The sequence below is a fragment of the Bufo bufo genome, chromosome 4 (genome assembly GCF_905171765.1).
Source record: "Bufo bufo chromosome 4, aBufBuf1.1, whole genome shotgun sequence".
Lineage (NCBI taxonomy): Eukaryota > Metazoa > Chordata > Amphibia > Anura > Bufonidae > Bufo > Bufo bufo.
In genome coordinates this window covers 13,616,527-13,636,598 of record NC_053392.1, presented here as the reverse complement: position 1 = coordinate 13,636,598, position 20,072 = coordinate 13,616,527, and the positions used below count along the sequence as shown (strand labels likewise).

Below are 20,072 nucleotides of genomic sequence, written 5' to 3'. Positions count from 1 at the left end.
CTGCTGTCCATACATACATGCAGACCTGCTAAAATGTTAAGATTCACGTATTGCGCCAAAATATTTGCATCATTAGTGCTGATTAGCGCAAACGCTAATATATTGCAGCACTCTAAGACCTCGTTCACACGGGCAAGATTTCAGCGCGGGTGCAATGTGTGAGGTAAACGCATTGCACCCGCACTGAATCCCGACCTATTCATTTCTATGGGGCTGTGCACATGAGCGGTGATTTTCACACATCACTTGTGCGTTGCGTGAAATTGGCAGCATGCTCTATTTTGTGTGTTTTTCACGCAACGCAGGCCCCATAGAAGTGAATGGGGCTGCGTGAAAATCGCAAGCAAGTGCGGATGAGGTGCGATTTTCACGCATGGTTGCTAGGTGACGATCGGGATGAGGACCCGATCATTATTATTTTACCTTATAACATGGTTATAAGGGAAAATAATAGCATTCTTAATACAGAATGCTTAGTAAAATAGGGCTGGAGGGGTTAAAAAAATATATATATTTTTTTAACTCGCCTTAATCCACTTGTTTGCGCAGCCCGGCTTCTCTTCTTTCTTCTTCTTTGCTGTGCAGGAGGAAAAGGACCTGTGGTGATGTCACTGTGCTCATTACATGGTCTGTCACAAGAAAGAAGAAAGAAGAGAACCCGTGCTGCGCAAACAAGTGGATTAAGGTGAGTTAATTAATAATTATTTATTTTTTTACCCCTCCAGCCCTATTTTACTAAGCATTCTGTATTAAGAATGCTATTATTTTCCCTTATAACCATGTTATAAGGGAAAATAATACAATTTACACAACACCTAACCCAAACCCGAACTTCTGTGAAGAAGTTCGGGTTTGGATACCCAACATGCCGATTTTTCTCACGCGCGTGCAAAACGCATTTAAAATGTTTTGTACTCGTGCGGAAAAATCACGCATTTTTCCGCGACGCATCGGCATCTTATCCGGCCCAAATCCATGACGCCCGTGTGAAAGAGGCCTAACAGCATATAAAGCCATTTTTAATGTTCTTCTGTGCCAACCATTTTCTCCAGTCTCAGGAAACTTCTAGCAGCTTGGAAAATGTAGCCAAAGTGACCCATGCCTATATTTTGCGCGCATTAAGCGAATATTACATTGCTGATTTTTCGCAATCAAGATAATATCAAATTCGCGAATATATGATGAATATTCGCCCAAATATTCATGAAATATCGTAAATTCGAATATAGCATAGTCGTCCTTAGAGTAATATGGATTCTTCTCTGTGTAAATTCTGTAAAACATTTTTTATTTTTCATATATAGGGAATCAACATCACTTCTCTCCTGTGTGATTTTTTTCATGTCTAACAAGATCTGATTTATTAGCAAAATATTTTCCACATTCTGAACATGAATATGGCTTTTCTCCTGTGTGATACCTCTGATGAACCTTGAGGCTGTGTTTAGAATTAAAACATTTCTCACATTCTGAACATGAATATGGCTTCTCTCCTGTGTGAATTCTCTGATGAACCTTGAGGTTGTGTTTAGAAATAAAACCTTTCCCACATTCTGAACATGAAAAGGGCTTCTCCCCTGTGTGACTTCTCTCATGTGCAATGAGATCTGACTTATGAGTAAAACATTTTCCACATTCTAAACATTTAAATGGCTTCTCTCCTATGTGACTTCTTTCATGTTTATGAAGACGTGATTTATCTGTAAAACATTTTCCACATTCTGAACATGAATATGGCTTCTCTCCTGTGTGAATTTTCTGATGAAGCTTGAGGTGGTGTTTAGTAATAAAACATCTTCCACATTCTGAACATGAAAATGGTTTCTCTCCTGTGTGAATTCTGTCATGTGTAATGAGGTCTGACTTTTGCATAAAACATTTCCCACATTCTGAACATGAATACGGCTTCTCTCCTGTGTGACTTTTCTGATGAAGCTTGAGCTTGTCTTTGGTGATAAAACATTTCCCACATTCTGAACATGAAAATGGCTTCTCCCCTGTGTGACTTTTCTCGTGTGCAACAAGATCCGACTTATGTATAAAACATTTCCCACATTCTAAACATTTAAATGGCTTATCTCCTCTGTGGGTTCTTTCATGTGTATGAAGACGTGATTTATCATTAAAACATTTCCCACATTCTGAACATGAATATGGTTTCTCTCCTGTGTGAATTCGCAGATGAAGTTTAAGGTGGTGATTAGTAATAAAACCTTTCCCACATTCTGAACATGAAAATGGTTTCTCTCCTGTGTGAATTCTCTGGTGCGTAATAAGATCTGACTTTTGTGTAAAACCTTTCCCACATTCTGAACATGCATACGGCTTCTCTCCTGCGTGAAACTTCTCATGTGTAACAAGTTTTGATCTATATATAAAACATTTCCCACATGTTGAACATGAAAATGGCTTCTCTCCTGTGTGCATTCTACTGTGAGCAAAAAGACCGGAACGATGTGTAAATTTTTTTCCACATTCCACACACTGAAATCTTTTACCCCCTTTCTGCCCGGTACTTGTGGTAACAATCTGTGATTGGTCAGGAGAAGGTTCCTTATAATTAGAAGCATTATATGACAGATCTGTTCTGTGAAGTCCTGGATGTACATTACAGGTAACGAGGTTTATTCCTGAAGAGCGCTGCCCGATATCTTCATCTTCTACTATATGATCTAGTGATAAAATGAAGGTTCCTCCAGAGTTCTCTCTTTTATGTTCTGTTAGGAGTAAAAAAAAAAAGGTTTAGTGATTTCCTTTTTTAAACCACCAAGTAGATTTATTTACAACCTTTCTGGTCTTTTCTCATGGCTCCGTTTTCCTGCATCTAATCTGCCGACATGTAGCCTGTAATCCCCCACTCAAGACCCCATTATATACAAATTTAGGCTCCCTAAATCGTCCACCGCAGAAAGACACCATCTGGAGGTCTCTAAGCGGCTGTCGGCCGAGTTCCAGACGAGGCCTAGCTGGCTCAGCGGAGTCTCAGCCTCAATTTCGGATAGCGGCGGTGCGGCTTGTGAACCGGAGTGGGCCTAAGGAGATCCCAGATGTCCTAGGACCTCTCGATTCAGATAACGGAGGAAGTATAGCAGGATAAGAAGCCTGGGGGATCGGATCGCAGTTATCAGCCCACCCTACCTGTCGCACGCTCCCAGCCCTGTGGGGACGCCATCCTGGAGCACAGCCTCACCTCCGGAAGAATCAAAGCCGGTAGTAGTGGACACAATTAACACACCGAACTCCGGATCCTCCACCCAGGACAAGGAAGAGAGAGTGCGGCCTCCTCAAGAATCTAGAGCAGCGAGGGGTTACCTACCTCCATTAAGGTACTGTAATCCTGATCTCTCTCATAGAGAACTGTGACTCTACAGGTGTCCATATAATATCTCAGTTCACCTGCCTTCATCACCATAGCAATACAGGGGGTGGTGAACCTTCATCACTGAGCCCCAATACTGACCCTCATTGTGAAATACTTGATGGACTTGGTCCTAATGTTTTAAACACCCCTCCTTTCCATAAGGGGATCTACCATGTGAATTATTCTGCTCATTTGGAGTCCCACTCCTTTACAGAGCCTTGGGCTCAATGTTTTTAGATCTTCAAATCAGATCGCAGCCCGGATGGTCACCTTGCTAACCTTATCTGAGGATATTTGATGCACACGAGTATTGCAGCACAGCGTAGTGTCCTGTTCTTTAATCAATAGACATAGCTCACCTCCTCTAAGATGGTGAAATACTGAAAACCCGCAACAAAAGACCTTATCACAGCTCAAAAAAAAACTCATCCCAAGGGTAATATGGAGAGGTTTGTTACAAAGGCGTCCACATGTGTAGACCCACCCGCCCAAGAGAACCTGCCTCTAAACCAAGATGATATAATGCAAGATGAGGTCCAAGCTACAGCGTCATCTGACCTTCCTTTATCAAGGGCCTTTTTTCAACAAACCCTTACTAAGGCACTGTCACCCTTGGCGCAGGACTTGCAAGAGATTAAACAAGATTTGCGTCACATTGGACATCGTGTGGACTGCTTAGAGGAAACTACTGCAGAGCTATGTAACCACACCAAGGAGGTAGCTACCCATTTCCAAACCTGCCAAGATCACTTAAACCAACTTTACACTCATATAGAAGATCAGGACAATCGCAACCGATGCAACAATTTGAGAATCCGAGGCTTACCCGAAACATACGCTTCGGAATCGCTACTTTCTACCGTGAAACAAATAGCTGTTGTGCTCCTTGGAGCACACTATCCCCTTTCTATTGAGATAGAAAGAGCGCATAGGGCTCTAAGGCCTAGACCTGGCCCATCTGAACCACCCAGAGATATCATTTGCAAATTTCTGGACTTTAGAGTCAAAGAGGATATGCTGAGGAAAGCAAGAGAAGATCCAAATCTGATTTTTGATGAACACCAGCTAACGTTATTTCAAGACCTAGCTCCTATGACACTCTACAAAAGTCGACAGTTAAAACCCCTAACTGACATACTGTGCTCGAAATTTTTTTACTGCGCTCGGCCTCACCACTACAGTTGCAGGGAAAAAATTCACTGTCCGTCGACATGAAGACCTCACGGAGTTACTGTCAGCGTTGGGAGACCCTATGATTTCCATAGGGGATTGGTGTACTGTTCAAGATCTTCATGCCCTTCCAGTACTGCCAACCCCAATCCTGTGGTCTACAGCCCATGCTGGCAGAACTGGGAAAAGTAGCAAGAGGAAAGGCGGGCAGATATCCTGCAAGAATTTGGACGCTGAAATAACCTGAATGATTTCTCTATATGTAGATAATCCTACTTTGCAGGCCATTTTATGATCCTTCATTAGGAAACTCTGATCTCTTGTATTTTTAATGTGCTTTCTACTACAGCTGTCTCTTGACCTATTCAGCTCCTCCACTTCTGTCTGTGGGATGGGGGGGGGGGGGGGGTAGTGACCCCACTTGCGTGCAAACTATTTCTCATTTCTCTTTATATACCTCTATCCTCATTCATCCTTTTAGAATAAAAAGGTGACCCATAAAGGGTCTTGTCATTTACCTATCAGAACCTTTGCACCCCTGAAACACATGGGCGCCAGTCAGTGGTTACTAAAACATTATGGGCTCTGTTGCCTACCTTTTCTACCTGGTTATGTTTATTCTCATGATTGTTGTCTTTTCCAGCCATACTGTGATACTGACTCCGAAGTGTCTGCTGCTGCTCACCGTCCTCCTTTGGGTAATATTGTAAGGCCGATGGTTTTTGATAATCTAAGATGGTGTTGAAATTAATGTCTATAAATGTGAGGGGACTTAACTCCCCCTACTAACGCACTGCATTATGGAATGATGCCAATGAGGGTAAATATGACATCTTGCTAGCTCAAGAAACCCACTTGTTAGCCAAAGACAATTGCAGGTGTGCTAACAGACAATACCCTCACCTTTTCTTTGCATCCTTGTTGGTCAAGAGGACGGGAGTACATATAGGGATAAGACGCTCAGTCCAGTTTAAAATGCATCAATGTATCACTGATCAAGCGGGACGTTTTATTATTTTCCTTTGCTCTATAAATCATATTAACTAAACAATAGCTAATGTACAGTATATGTCCCCAACTCTCATCAACTTTCTTTTCTCAATCGCTTCTTCAAGAAATTGCTTGATTCTGCCACGGGTTCCATCATATTAGGAGGAGATTTCAATGTACCCATTGATGCCTCAATGGATTGCTCCAGGAAAATGTTGGGCTACCGACCTGAATTGGGTAAGCTACTCAAAAATACTTCACTACACGATATTTGGAGATATCAGCATGCGACTTAAAGAGATTTTTCCTTTGTGTCTCAGGTTCATATCTCCCTGTCTAGGATTGATTATTTCCTAATTTCCAAAGACCTATTACACAAAGCCACATACTCCGCTATAGGCAATATCACTTGGTCTGATTATGCCCCTGTACTCTTACATCTCTTAGATAACTACCCTAATCCCAACCCATCACTCTGGCGCTTAAACTCTTTTCTGTTGAGATATGAGGAGCGATTTAATCTCTTTTCTAAAGCGATAGATGAGTATTTTGAGCTTAATGATACTTCAGACATTAGCATACCCATGCTGTGGTGCTCCCATAAAAGTTATATGAGAGGGTTATTTATTCAAGCTGCTTCTAGGATTAAGAAACAAAGAGAGAAACAAATGCAAGACATCTTAGCTCAGATAGCTGCTATGGAAGCACAATACAAGACAGCTCCCACTGATATATTATCTTCCCAGCTTACAGACTTACGCTTCCAGCTTTGTTCCTTTCTGCTTGGCAAATACGAAAGGGCCCTGACCCGCTCAAAAAGCGAAAATGTATCGACTCAAGAAAAGGGAAGTAGTATCCCTTATTGAGTCAATGAAACAGAATAATGGGATGATTACAACACACCCAATAGATATTGCAGACACATTCGCGGACTACTACAGCTCCCTTTATAACCTAAAAGATGACAGCGCTATGCCACAACCTCCCTCACAACTCATCTCAAAATTCCTGGACTCAGCGTCTCTCCCGACTTTATCTCCTCAGTATATTATGTCTATTAATATCCCCTTCTCAGAAATTGAGGTGGATGCAGCTATAAAGACCTTAAAGCTGCATAAAGCCCCAGGACCAGACGGATTCTCCAGAGACTACTATAAAACCTTTAAAAATAACTTATTGCCATATCTTACTCGACTCTTTAACGCATTTCTCCTCCCTGGTATTATACCTAAGGAAATGTTGTGTGCTATTATTACAACAATCCCTAAACTAGGAAAATCTCAAGATGTCCCATCGAACTTTCATCCCATCTCTTTACTTAATAGTGATTTAAAATAGTTTTCCAAACTTCTGGCTTTAAGGATACAACCTCTCCTTCCTAAATTAGTCTCCCAGACCAGGCAGGATTTATTCCAGGTCGCCAATGCAGGGATGGAATTAGAAGAATGATTTACCTATTGCAGTTGTCGGAGACTTCCGGTGCACCTACGATTTTTGTATCTTTAGATGCGGAAAAAGCATTTGATAGGGTGCACTGGGGGTCTCTGGCAGAGGTACTGGGTCGATTCGGATTCTCTGGCCCTATTTTGTCCGCTATATTAAACCTGTACTCATCCCCATCCGCACGAGTGTTCGCATCCGGCTTTTACTCCAAGAGTTTTAACATATCAAATGGAACTAGACAGGGTTGCCCATTATAACCACTAGTGTTTGCTTTGGTGATAGAACCCGTGGCAGAAAGAATCCGAGTAGACCCAAATATTACCGGAATACAGATAGGTGCTACAACACACAAAATTGGCCTATACGCAGATGATGTTGTATTGTCTCTTACATGTCCGGAAATCTCTCTTCCAGAAGTCATAGTAGTACTGCAGGAATATGCACAAGCCTCCTTATATAAACTGAATATAACTAAATCGCACATACTTCCTTTTGCAATTCAGGAACCTCTTAAAAAACGACTTTTGGAGAGAGCTCCGTTTCAGTGGTCATCAGACAGTATAACATACTTAGGTATTACCTTAACGACTTGCTAAACTTGGTATTGATGAATTTTGCCTCCTTACGAACAGAATTGCTAGCAGACTATACTAAATACTCCCAGCACTTTATGTCATGGATTGCCAGGATTAATGCGGTCAAAATGCTAATATTACCCAAAATACTTTACAAGTTCAGGTGTATTCCGATTCTCATTCCCTCTAAAACAATCCGCTTGTTACAGGCAGATCTCCTAAAATTTATATGGGGCAATAAGGCCCCTAGAGTGGACCGACGAGCCTTATACCCAAATTTGCGAGATGGTGGACTGGGCGTTCCGGACCTGTTGCGATATTATAAAGCCAATCTTATTGAACAAACTAGAGAATGGTGGTTGTCTTCTTCGAATCAGAGGTGGCTAGAGATAGAGTCCACTTTTGCAATGAAGGGTTCTCTCCCAGGTCTTCTCACTGCCCATTCTTTAGCGGCACCCAGGGGACTGCCCTCCCTCTTGACCATGCGAGCTGCTGTATGGACTTGGTGTCGTTGGATAGAAGGGGAAAAACTGTTCTCTCCTACGAGGTCGGAAACCCCACTAGGTGCGCTTACCTACAATATCCCAGATCTTTCGATAAACAAATGGGAGAAAGCTGGTATATTGTATTTGGACCAAATATACAGTTTGAAGCTTTGCGCCAAACTTACTAATTTCCTACCTTCCGCTTTTACCAATACCTTCAAATTAGACCTATGTTAAGTAACAGCCAGTTACCTCCTGATCGGCTGTCCAGGGGCACCCCGATTAGCAGATTTGTTTAGAAGCCGAGGATGTTCCGGAAAGGGACTATCCATTGCTTACCAAGCTTTGGAACTAAGTTCGGACACTAAGATGAGCTTTATGGTGAAATGGGAAGAAGAATCGGGTAGTTCCTGGACAGCTGATGAGTGGAGTGATGCCTTCCACTGGACGATAGCTAACTCCAGGTGTATCAATCATACTGAACAAAATAGGAAAATACAGCTTAGATGGTACCTGACTCCATCTCGTATAGCCCATATGGATCCCACATATAGCCCATGCTGCTGGCGAGCTTGTGGGGAAAAGGGAACCCCAACACATATGTGGTGGTTTTGCCCAGTTATACAATCAAGGCAACAACAAGAGTTTTTGCCGTTTCCACCGTAAGAAAAGGGCAGATTCTGGCGATATTCTTGAGGTGCAGACGACTGAGCTGATTGAATATGGGGAACAAAGGAGAGATCAGAGTCAAATGTGGCCCCAAGACAACGGGCATTTTGCACAGGAGTTATGATAGTGCTGCAGGTCGAAATGTAAATATCAAGTTTAGGTGAGTTAGTAGATGGGGTAAAGACAAGAAGTTCAGTTTTTGAGAGGTTCACTTTTAGATACAGAGAGGACATGATGCTAGAGACAACTGCCAGACAATTACTGGTGTTTTGGAGTAAAGCAGGGGTGATGTCAGGGGATGAAGTGTATAGTTGGGTGTCGTCAGCATAGAGATGGTATTGAAAGCCAAATCTACTAATAGTCTGTCCAATGGGGGCTGTATAGAGGGAGAAGAGTAGAGGACCTAGTACTAAGCCCTGAGGAACTCCAACATCAAGAGGAAGAGGAGAAGAAGAAGAGCCAGTGAATGATACACTAAAGGAGCGGCCAGAGACATAGGAAAAGAACCAAGAGTGGGCAGTGTCCTTAAGGCCAATTGAGTGGAGCATGGTGAGGAGAAGTTTATGGTCTACGGTATCAAATGCTGCAGAGAGATCCAGCAGAATCAGTAGAGAATAGTCACCATTTCTTTTTGCTGTTAGGAGATCGTTAGACACTTTAGTAAGGGCAGTTTCTGTAGAGTGAAGAGGGCGGAAAGCAGATTGTAGTGGGTCAAGAAGAGAGTTTGCAGAGAGATAGCTTATTAAGTGAGAGTAGACAAGACGTTCAAGGAGTTTAGAGATGAAGGGGAGGTTAGAAACATGTCGGTAGTTTGCAGCACAGGTCAGGTCAAGAGATGGTTTCTTTAGTAGTGGGGTTATAATAGAGTGTTTGAAAGAGGAGGGAAAGATATCAGAAAAGAGAGAAAGGTTAAAAATTGTAGTTAGATGAGTGATGACAGCCTGGGAGAGGGACTGGAGGAGGTGTGATGGAATAGGATCACTGCTACAGGTTGTGGGTCGAGAAGAAGAGAGAAGCCTGGAAACTTCCTCCTCTGTTATAGGGTCAAAAAAAGAGAGAGCATGTGGAGAAATTGGAGGGAGGAGGATTGAAATTATTTGGGGACTGGGAGATTATTTCCTGCCGGATACTGCCAATCTTGTCTCTGAAGTAAGTGGCCATGCCATGAGCGCAGAGGTCAGTGACAGGTTCTGGAACTTTAGAGCTTAGAAGGGAGTGAAAAGTGTCAAAAAGTCGTTTTGGGTTATTCGAGAGTGAGGAGAGAGGTGAAGTACTTTTGTTTTGCAATATTGAGAGCCGAATTATATGTTTTGAGCATAAATTTATAATGGAGGAAGTCTGCTGATATTCGTGATTTTCTCCATAAGCGTTCTGCACATTTGGAGCAGCGCTGGATAAAACGTGTTTCAGGTGTGTGCCAGGGTTGCCGTGTTCTGTGTCGAGAGGGTCAGATTGATATTGGAGCAACTTCATCTAGGGTGGTTTTGAGGGTCTGGTTGTAATGATTGGCAGCCAAGTCTGGACAGGAGAGGGAAGTGATTGGGGTAAGAGCTAATTGTAGGGTGTTAATTAGTTGCTGGCATTTAATGGTGTGTAGGTTTCTGAAATTGTGCAAAGTAGGATTGTCATGAGAAAAGTGAGAGGTCTTTATGGTAAATGAAAGAAGATTGTGGTCAGAAAGTGGGAAGGATAAGTTACTAAAGTTTGAGACTGGGCAGTGACGGAAGAAGACTAGATCAAGTATATTGCCCTGTTCATGCGTGGCAGAGGAAGCAAGTTGTGATAGGCCAAGAGAGGAGGTTAAAGAAAGAAAGTGAGCACATGATGGGGAGATGGGATCATCAATGGGGATATTAAAATCACCCATAAAAAATGGGAAGTGTGGAACACTTCTTCGTATGCCTCTAAAATACAGTCAATAGCTTTGTAGGATTTGGCAATTTACTAGTGGCAGTGAGGGGGGACGGTGAGTGAGCGGCTATGCAGTGACACGAACAGTACACTTCTATTTTAATACTATTCATGCTCAGATTTGAGTGGATAGGATATTTTATGCTCTAACTATGTATCACAGGTTTTGAATTTGTTAATTCCATTGTTATACCTTAATAACTATATATGAATATGTTGTATTACTATCATAGATGTCAGACACATGTGTTTTACTGGTCATTGACTTATCTATGTGACTTATCTGATGTTCCTTTACTTAAATTGGAAAAACAATAAAACTTGAAAGTTAAAAAAAAAATAAAAAATGTACAACCTTTCTATTATGCTGGCCAAAATGGATCCAACAAAAAAGAGAAATATACAGTGGTGCATGAAAGTTTGTGAACCTTTCAGAATTTTCAATATTTCTGCAGGTATCCGATCTAAAGCTACATCAGATTTGCACACACGTCCTAAAAGTAGACAAAGAAAACCAAATCAAAGAAAGGAATCACAAGTATAAAAACCAAAATATTAGCCCAACATAACAGACTAAAAACCGGAATTAGTACTCACCGGTAATTCTTTTTCCATGAGATCACCACGACGGCAACACAAGGAGATTGACCCCTGACCTCTGTAGGGGCAGGAAGCAGAGAAAGGTATAAATACCCCCCTCCCACCACCAACACCAGTGATTCCAAAATACAAGAGTAGAAAGGTGGTGGAAAACCCCGTGATTTTATAACATCCGAATAAAACCAAAAGAAGGGAAAGTATTACTCCATAACAATCCCCAATAACAAGAAGAACATAACGGGAGGGAATTTATATGCCGTCGTGGTAATCTCATGAAAAAAGAATTACCGGTGAGTACTAATTCCGGTTTTCCATAGCATCACCACGACGGCAACACAAGGAGATATACAAAATATGATCAAGGGGGGATAACAGCATGAAGGACTTTTTTTCCAAAAGACATGTCTGATTCTTTGAAAAGGTCTAGTCTATAATGTTTAATAAAGGTATGGATACTAGACCAAGTAGCGGCCTTACAAATTTCCTCTAAGGAAACACCCGCTCTCTCCGCTTGGGAGGAAGACATCGCTCTGTTAGAGTGAGCCTTCAGATTATCTGGGCAAGAGAGATTTTGAATAGTATAGCAAGTAGAGATAGCATTCTTAATCCATCTAGCGATTGAGGATTTGGAAATTTTCTGTCCTCTGTTTTTGCCCCCAAATTGAACGAAGAGACAGTCGGACCTCCTAATCTCTTTTGTAGAGTCTATGTAGTCCAGTACGGCTCATCTAACATCTAGGGAATGGAAGGATAGTTCTCTGTTGTCGGAGGGTTTATCATAAAAGGACGGGAGCGTAATATCCTGACCTTTGGCATGAATTCTGCGTCTAGCTCAGAATTAATCTATCGCTTTTGACCTGGAGGTAAGGTTCCCTCATGGATAATGCTTGTAGTTCACTAATTCGTCTGGCGGAAGTGATGGCCACTAGGAAAGCTGATTTGAATGATTTTAGTTTCAAGGAGCATTCATTCAATGGTTCAAAGGGGGGACGTGATAATCCTGTGAGAATTATGTTTAGGTCCCAAGTAGGGATACGAGATTTTAACGTTGGACGTATTCTGGTAACCGCTCTCATAAATCTTCTAATCCATTTATGGTTTGCTAGTTCAGTGTCGTAAAAACAACTTAAAGCGGATATTTGAACCCTGAGGGTAGCAGGTCTTAACCCCATATCAAAACCATTTTGTAAGAAATCTAGAATTGACTGTATATTAGGAGCGGATTTGTTGAGAGAGGGTGATCCTGACCAAGAACCAAATTTCTTCCAAATCTTTAAATAAATGGCGAAGGTGACTTTCTTTCTGGAGGCCTTTAGAGTAGAGATCACTGGATCCGAAAGACCCTGAGATTTCAGGATTTGGGATTCAGGATCCAAGCTGTCAAATTTAAGAAGTCCGGGTCCGGATGAAGAATTGGACCTTGATGTAGAAGGTCCCTCCTCTTTGGAAGGGGCCAAGGACCTTCGATGGCCATCTTCCGAATAACGGGAAACCAGCTCTTTTTTGGCCAATAAGGTGTTATCAGTATGACATTTGCTCGGTCCTGATGGATCTTCTGCACCACCTTTGGTATTATCGGAAGTGGCGGGAAGGCATAGTACAGTGCTTGGTCCCACGTGAAGGAGAAGGCGTCTAGGATCCACGGATTGTCCCTGGGGTCTAGGGAACAAAATGCTGGGACTTTTGAATTTTTCCGAGAGGCGAACAGGTCCACTTCCGGTGTGCCCCATTTGTCTGTTATTATCAGAAAGATTTCTTCGTTCAAGGACCATTCCGATTGGTCTATATTTTCCCTGCTTAATTAGTCGGCTTCTATGTTCAGGGATCCTTTTAGGTGAACCGCTGAAATGGATTTTAGGTTTATTTCCGCCTAGCTGAAAATTTCTGAGGATAGTTTTAGCAGACTCCATAGATTTTGTACCTCCTTGATGGTTTAGGTATTTTATTGTCGTCGTGTTGTGTGATAGTATTTTTAAATGACGACCCCGGAGCTGTGAATCTGCAATTTTTAGAGTTTCCAAAACCGCTCTCAGCTCTCGGTAATTCGACGAGTGACTCCTGATTGAACTGGACCAAAGTCCCTGGTAATAAATTTCTCCGACTTTCGACCCCCAGCCCCACTTGCTTGCATCTGTGGTGATTTGGGTGTGAGGTATCTTCCTCCATGTTACCCCTCTGGTCAAGTTTTCCTGGATCCTCCACCACTGAAGTGAGGATTTTATCCTCTGAGGTATGGTAACCATGTGATCTAACGAGAAAACTTTTTTGTCCCATACTCTCAGTACCCACATTTGAAGAGGTCTGAAGTGAATTTGACACCATTGAACTGCTAGGATGCAGGAAGTGAGGACACCTAGAAGACTCATAGAGTTTCTGATGGAAAAGGTTCTCTTGGATGTAAATACCTTGATCTTCCGTTGGATGTCGGATATCTTGTCTCGAGGTAGACTGGTCAGTTGTTTCTGAGAGTCCAGGATAACTCCTAGGAACCTGATTTTGGTTGATGGTACGAGGTTCGATTTTTTCCTGTTGATCATCCATCCCAGTCTGTCCAATGTTATCAGAAACACTTCCAAGTCTTCCTGTAGTTGGGAAGAAGAATTATTGGTTATTAGGAAATCGTCCAGATATACGGAAAGATTGTTAATCCTCTTTTCCTCAGATATGCTACAACTTCTATTATGAGTTTTGTGAACACCCGAGGTGCTGAGGATATGCTGAAAGGGAGAGAGGTATATTGGTAGTGGAGAACAACTCCCCTGTGATCCTTTATTGCAAACCTCAGAAATTGCTGGGAATTGTGGTGTATTGGGACATGGTAATAAGTGTTGCTTAAATCCACTGTGCACATCACTGAATCTCTCTGTAAGAGGGGAACGATTGAGTTTAATGTCTCCATACGAAACTTCTGATAAGAAATTAATTTGTTTAGGAGCTTCAAATTTATGATGGTTAGAAAGGAACCCTCTTTCTTTCTCACCAGAAAGAGAGTCGAATAGAAACCTAACCCTCTTTCCAATGGGGGGACCTCTGTTATTACGTGTTTGGATAATAATTCCTGAACCCCTTTCCAAATTGGATATGTTGGAGTAGGGAATTTTGAGATAACAAATATTTTTGGAGGGAGGGAAGAAAAGTGAATTCTGTAGCCTGTTTGGATGATCTTTAGCGCCCATGGGTTTGAAGAGATTTCCTCCCAGAAGGGAAAAAATTCCTTCCATCTTCCCCCCACTCTGGCGTCACTGATTTTCGTTACCTTTCTGGGATGGGGCAAGGAAACCTCTTCCCCTTCCTCCTTTGGGGTAACTATAACTCCCCGTTTTCCCTTTACCGCTGTAAGGCCTGCTCTGATTAGAGGGGGCACGAAAGGGGTATTTCCTTTTGTAGGACTTTTCTTCTGGGAAACCTTTCTTTTTATCCGAAGCCTTTTCAAGAATTTTATCCAACTCGGGCCCGAATATATACTCTCCCGAGAAAGGTATAGAACAAAGTCTGGATTTAGAGACCTTGTCTCCAGACCAACATTTGACCCATAAGGCTCTCCGAGCCGCATTTGAAAGTCCTGCGTCCTTAGCCGCAAACCGAACAGACTCTGCGGAGGCGTCAGCAAGGAATGCCGTGGCAGACTTTAAGAGTAGGAGCGCACCTAGGAGCTCCTCGTTATCGGATGCACGACTTTCTAACTCTGAAAGCCATACAAACATGGATCTGGCTACCGAGGTAGCAGCTATGTTAGACTTTAAATTGTACATAGCTGCCTCCCAGGACCGGCGTAATAGACCATCGGCTTTTCTGTCCATAGGGTCTCTTACTTGTGATGCGTCCTCAAAGGGTAGAGAGGTTTTTTAGTTGACTTTCGCTACCTGAGCATCTATTTTAGGAATCATATTAAATATTTTGGCCTCCTCTTGATCAAAAAGTAGACGGCTCTGAAATGATCTGGAGATTCCTAGGCGTTTTTCCAGATCAGACCATTCATCTAATATCAAACCTTTAATATTTTCATTAATAGGGAAGACTTTAGCTTTTTTCACACGCAGACCCCCGAACATTTCCTCCTGAACGGAAAAGGTTGGTAAGATTTCTTCAACCCCCATCGTTGCCCTCATTGCTTTGAGCAATTCTGGGATATCCTCTGAAGAAAAATAAAATCTTTTTCTACCGTTCGGATTGTTTGTCCTCCTCCTCCCATGTTTTGGAAGAAGAGGCACCGTCGAATTCGTCTGACTCAGATGAAAGGGAATACCCTGTTCGTGCCCGCTTGTGTGGGGGCTCAGACTGAGGAGGGGTATCCTTGTGAAATCCAGACAGGGATGCCAAAGAGGATTTGATTTCCTCCTGCATCATGGTTCTGAACTCATCCATTAAGGATGGTTGTTCGTCTCGTATAATCTTGGTAATACAATCACCGCATAACTTTTTCTGATAGTCCTCAGGCAGACGTTTAAGGCAGGAGATACATTTTGTGAACTTTATGGGCTTCCTCTGCGATTCTTTAGAAATCAAAGGGCAGATGGAAAAGCCCCATTAGAAAAATAAAGAAGCCCAATATACTCCACATGAGACCAGAACCAGAAATAATAACATAAGATTAAAATTTCGCCCACAGGGAGACTTACGAAAGGCGGCGCAGGGGATTCTGAGTGCTCCAGTGCGGACATTCTTAAGGGATAAAGAACACCAACTCCGCAACCAAGAACGCTGGGGGAAGGAGAGAAATTCAAATTCACTTCCTGGTCCCGCCGAATATGCGCCGCCTTCGTCACTTCTGGTGATGTCATCCCTGCGCCGGAAGTGACCCAACTTATATAGCGCCCGCCGGCGCTGGGCGCGCAACCCAGCCGGGACTACCGGAGCCCAGGCGGGAGACAGCAGTCCCGGGAACAGGCCCCAGATAAGACCGGAGCAAGGCCTCCCAATCCACTCCCTGCCCAGCGTTAGTACGAGGACCATGGGAGGGCAGGGAGCCACCATGTGGAAATGGTGTTCCAGGTGCGCAAAAATCTTCTTCTCCCTGGCGCGAGGCACACAAGGAGACCTTTCTCCGCCCCTGTCCTCTGTAGGGACAGGAAACACTGGTGTTGGTGGTGGGAGGGGGGTATTTAAACCTTTCTCTGCTTCCTGCCCCTACAGAGGTCAGGGGTCAATCTCCTTGTGTTGCCGTTGTGGTGATGCTATGGAAATACTTCTCAGATAAAGCAGTCATTATTGTCCACAGCAGCATCTGCTGAGCAGCTACACAGCCGGGATCAGATTTACATCCAATCCTGGGCCCCATGGAGAGAAGGCAGCTGGTTAACAAAATCTGCACCAGTTGTGTATAAATAGGACTCAACAAACAAGGCTGTCAATAGCCTCCACCACCATATCCATCCCCTGCTGCAGGAACATCTACATTCACATATATGGGACGGATTTCAAGAGCGGAAACCTCTACAACAAACCTGCCATGTCTGAACACACCCTAATGCAGCAGTACAGTAAAGCGAGGAACGTGTGTGGAGCTCAGGGATCGGCCGCTGATCAGGGACGTCTGTCACACCCTCAGGCTGCCCGATTCATCTGCACCCCCCATGTCACCCCACTTCTATTTATCCTGAATCATATCCTCGGAATTAAAGGGCTTCTGTCAGCCCACTAAACCGTTTATATTTTTTTTGTTTATTAATAATCCCTATACTGCGAGCTCTGCATACAGAAGTTAAATAATCATTTTTGTTCAGTAGAATTTGATAAAAAGCGATTTTTAAAATATGCAAATTACCTTGCTACCAGCAAGTAGGGCGGCTACTTGCTGGTAGCAGCCGCATCCTCCGTTCCTAATGACGCCCCCTCCGCATTGTGATTGACAGGGCTAGGGAACGGAATCGTTCTCTGCTGGCCCTGCCTGTTAGCATTCAAAATCTGGCGCCTGCGCTGCGGCCGTACGTATCTTCAATCTGCGCAGGCGCACTGAGAGGCGGCCGCTCTCTCCTCAATGCGCCTGCGCCGGGTGTAGATGTGACGTCATCGGCGCAGGCGCATTGAGGATGGAGTGGCCGAGCGAGTGGCCGTCTCTCAGTGCGCCTGCGCAGATTGAAGATAGGTACGGCCGCGGCGCAGGTGCCAGATTTTGAATGCTAACAGGCAGGGCCAGCAGAGAACGATTCCGTTCCCTGGCCCTGTCAATCACAATGCGGAGGGGGCGTCATTAGGATCGGAGGATGCGGCTGCTACCAGCAAGTAGCCGCCCTACTTGCTGGTAGCAAGGTAATTTGCATATTTTAAAAATCGCTTTTTATCAAATTCTACTGAACAAAAATGATTATTTAACTTATGTATGCAGAGCTCGCAGTATAGGGATTATTAGTAAACAAAAAAAAAAAAAAAACGGTTTAGTGGGCTGACAGAAGCCCTTTAAGAGAAAACTGAGCCCATGACATATTGTGGAGCCTCCGCAGCTAGAACACTCCGGGCCGTACATCTACTGCTAGAAGACACATGTCTGCTCTGACAGGACCACAGACTGGAGGAGGAGAGAGAAGAGCCCGGTGATCCCACTTTCTCCTCTAGTCACACATAGCACCTTGTGTCTTCTCTAATTGTGGAGTGACTAGAGGATCCCAGACATGAAGGGAGGAGAACTACTGGAAAGTGACTATGGAATAAGGATGTGTTCACACCACGTCTGAGCCTTCCATCAGAGGTAGATATCAGGAGGGTTTCCTAACGTAGATCTCTGATAGAAGGAGGTGACATCTCCCCTGTACAGTCCTATCATTCTATATAGTCACACAGGGGCAGACGTCACCCATAAGCCCCATGTATACGGCCCGAAGCAGGTTTTCCTGCAGGATCCTCTGTATAGAATAGTGTCATCTACTGTACCGGCCCGATGGAGGCCAAGAGGACACTATATCTGTCAGGGGGATAGATCCTATGGATAAGTATGATGTATATGGGAAATGTAGGCTCTAACGTGATGTGACCGGAGAATAACATGTGGAGCTCCTACATCACATGTCATTACACACGTGTACACACTGCACATGACCGGACTGAGGCTCTAACACGGCCTCTTCTCTTCTTACCTGGTGATGTCAGAGGCCGGGGAGCCTCCATCATGGCCTCTTCGTACATATCCTTGTGTCCTTCTATATACTCCCACTCCTCCATGGAGAAATAGACCGCCACATCCTGACACCTTACAGGAACCTGACAACACAATGACACTATCATCACCCAGACCCCTCCAGTGCTGTTACTGGAGAATTTCCCAGCATTCCCAGCAGTGTTACCTCTCCAGTCAGCAGCTCCATCATCTTGTGGGTGAGCTCTAGGATCTTCTGCTCATGTATAAGAGGGGGAGGCTCTGTGATGGGGGTCCTGCTCCACCCTCCTGACTTATGGATGATGGGAGTCCACCCTGATGTCTTCTTCACTATGGTGTAATCCTGTAGATGGAAAGATACACTTAGGAAAAGACATTCCCTCCTGACTCCATATCTACAATCAGAATCCCTCCCTGGATCATGGCCCCATCTCCAGTAATCTAGTCACTAGAAACCCTAGCCCTAACACTAACCCTCCAGACCTCCAGGCCATAGTCTCACTGCTCTTACAGTAAAGAATCCTCTTCTATGTTGTTGGAGAAACCTTCTTTCCTCTAGACGTAGTGGAGGCCTGCTTGTTATAGTCCAGTATCATCTAGATTTCAGACTAGTGGATAGAAATCCTCCCTCCAGGCCACACTCCGGCCATCTCCTCCTCTGCTTCCTCTCCTCCTGGGTACAACGTGCCTACTTACCTTCTCATGGCTCCTACAACATGACTATTGGTCTCCATGATACATCACTGACCATACTGGTGGCTGATCTTCAGGTTCTCCATCACTTGGAAGGTCTGGAGGCCGTTCTCCAAGACCCTGGACTCTTCCTATCACTTCCTATGATGGATTCTCCTTCCTCATGTCTGACTTGTTACAGAATACAATAAAGAGGAGAGAAATCTAGAAAAGTTTACCTCTCCGCTCAGCAGGGAGATGATCTCCAAGGTGAGGTCTAATATTCTTCTGCTGATCTCCTTCCTGTCCATCCTTGGTGGTCATTCAGGAGAAGAGGAGAGAACTGGAGGAGCTGGAGGCTTCTAGTACTGCAGGCGCCTTTATGAGGAGAGGAGAGGCTGGAAATCCTCCAGGGACAAGAGCATTAGTGAGATCCAGAACCGCACTTACTGCTCCTGGAGAGACCCCGCTTCTCAGAGCCCCCAGCATCGGGGATAAAGGGGGATTCTGGAGAAATGGCTGATACCAGAGAGAAAATGAGGGTTCAGACACCACAGCAGTGACTACCGACCAGGACCTGCTCTGTATCTGCTGCATAGCAAGAGCTGAAAGATCTGGGATGATGTCACCGTCATGTGATCAGTGCCGGGGCGGAGCTCAGCGGTGGAGAGTAGTGCTGAAGGACCTGGGATGATGTCACTTTCATGTGATCAGTGCAGGGGGAGGAGCTCAGTAGTGGAGAGACATAGTGCTGAAGGACCTGGGATGATGTCACCGTCATGTGATCAGTGCAGGGGGTGGGGATCAGTAGTGGAGGGCGTGATGATGTAATGCCTGTGTGATCAGTAAGGGGGAAGCAGTGATGGGGTTTGGTAAAACCTGTGATCATTCTGGTCAGCTAGAACATCAATAGGAGAGTGATACAGGTGTAATGCTCTGCAGGGACTGGATATACTGAGATGTAATGCTCTGCAGGGACTGAATATACTGTGGTGTAATACTCTGCAGGGACTGAATATACTGGAATGTAATGCTCAGTAGGAACTGGATATACTGGCGTGCAATGCTCTGCAGAGACTGTATATACTGGGGGTGCAATGCTCTGC

At 44.0% G+C, this 20,072-nt stretch overlaps 1 protein-coding gene across 1 annotated transcript; it reads right to left on the bottom strand.

The window, feature by feature from the left end:
* Positions 1 to 1,299: 1,299 nt before the first annotated feature.
* On the bottom strand, positions 1,300 to 18,361 carry LOC120998339 (gastrula zinc finger protein XlCGF57.1-like). The gene is made up of 2 exons (XM_040429004.1): positions 18,275 to 18,361; positions 1,300 to 2,717 (listed from the first exon to the last, which is right to left on the bottom strand). The coding sequence occupies exons 1-2, from the start codon at positions 18,357 to 18,359 to the stop codon at positions 1,315 to 1,317; spliced, it is 1,488 nt and encodes a 495-aa protein (XP_040284938.1). The 5' UTR covers positions 18,360 to 18,361; the 3' UTR covers positions 1,300 to 1,314.
* Between the last annotated feature and the right edge of the window lie 1,711 nt (positions 18,362 to 20,072).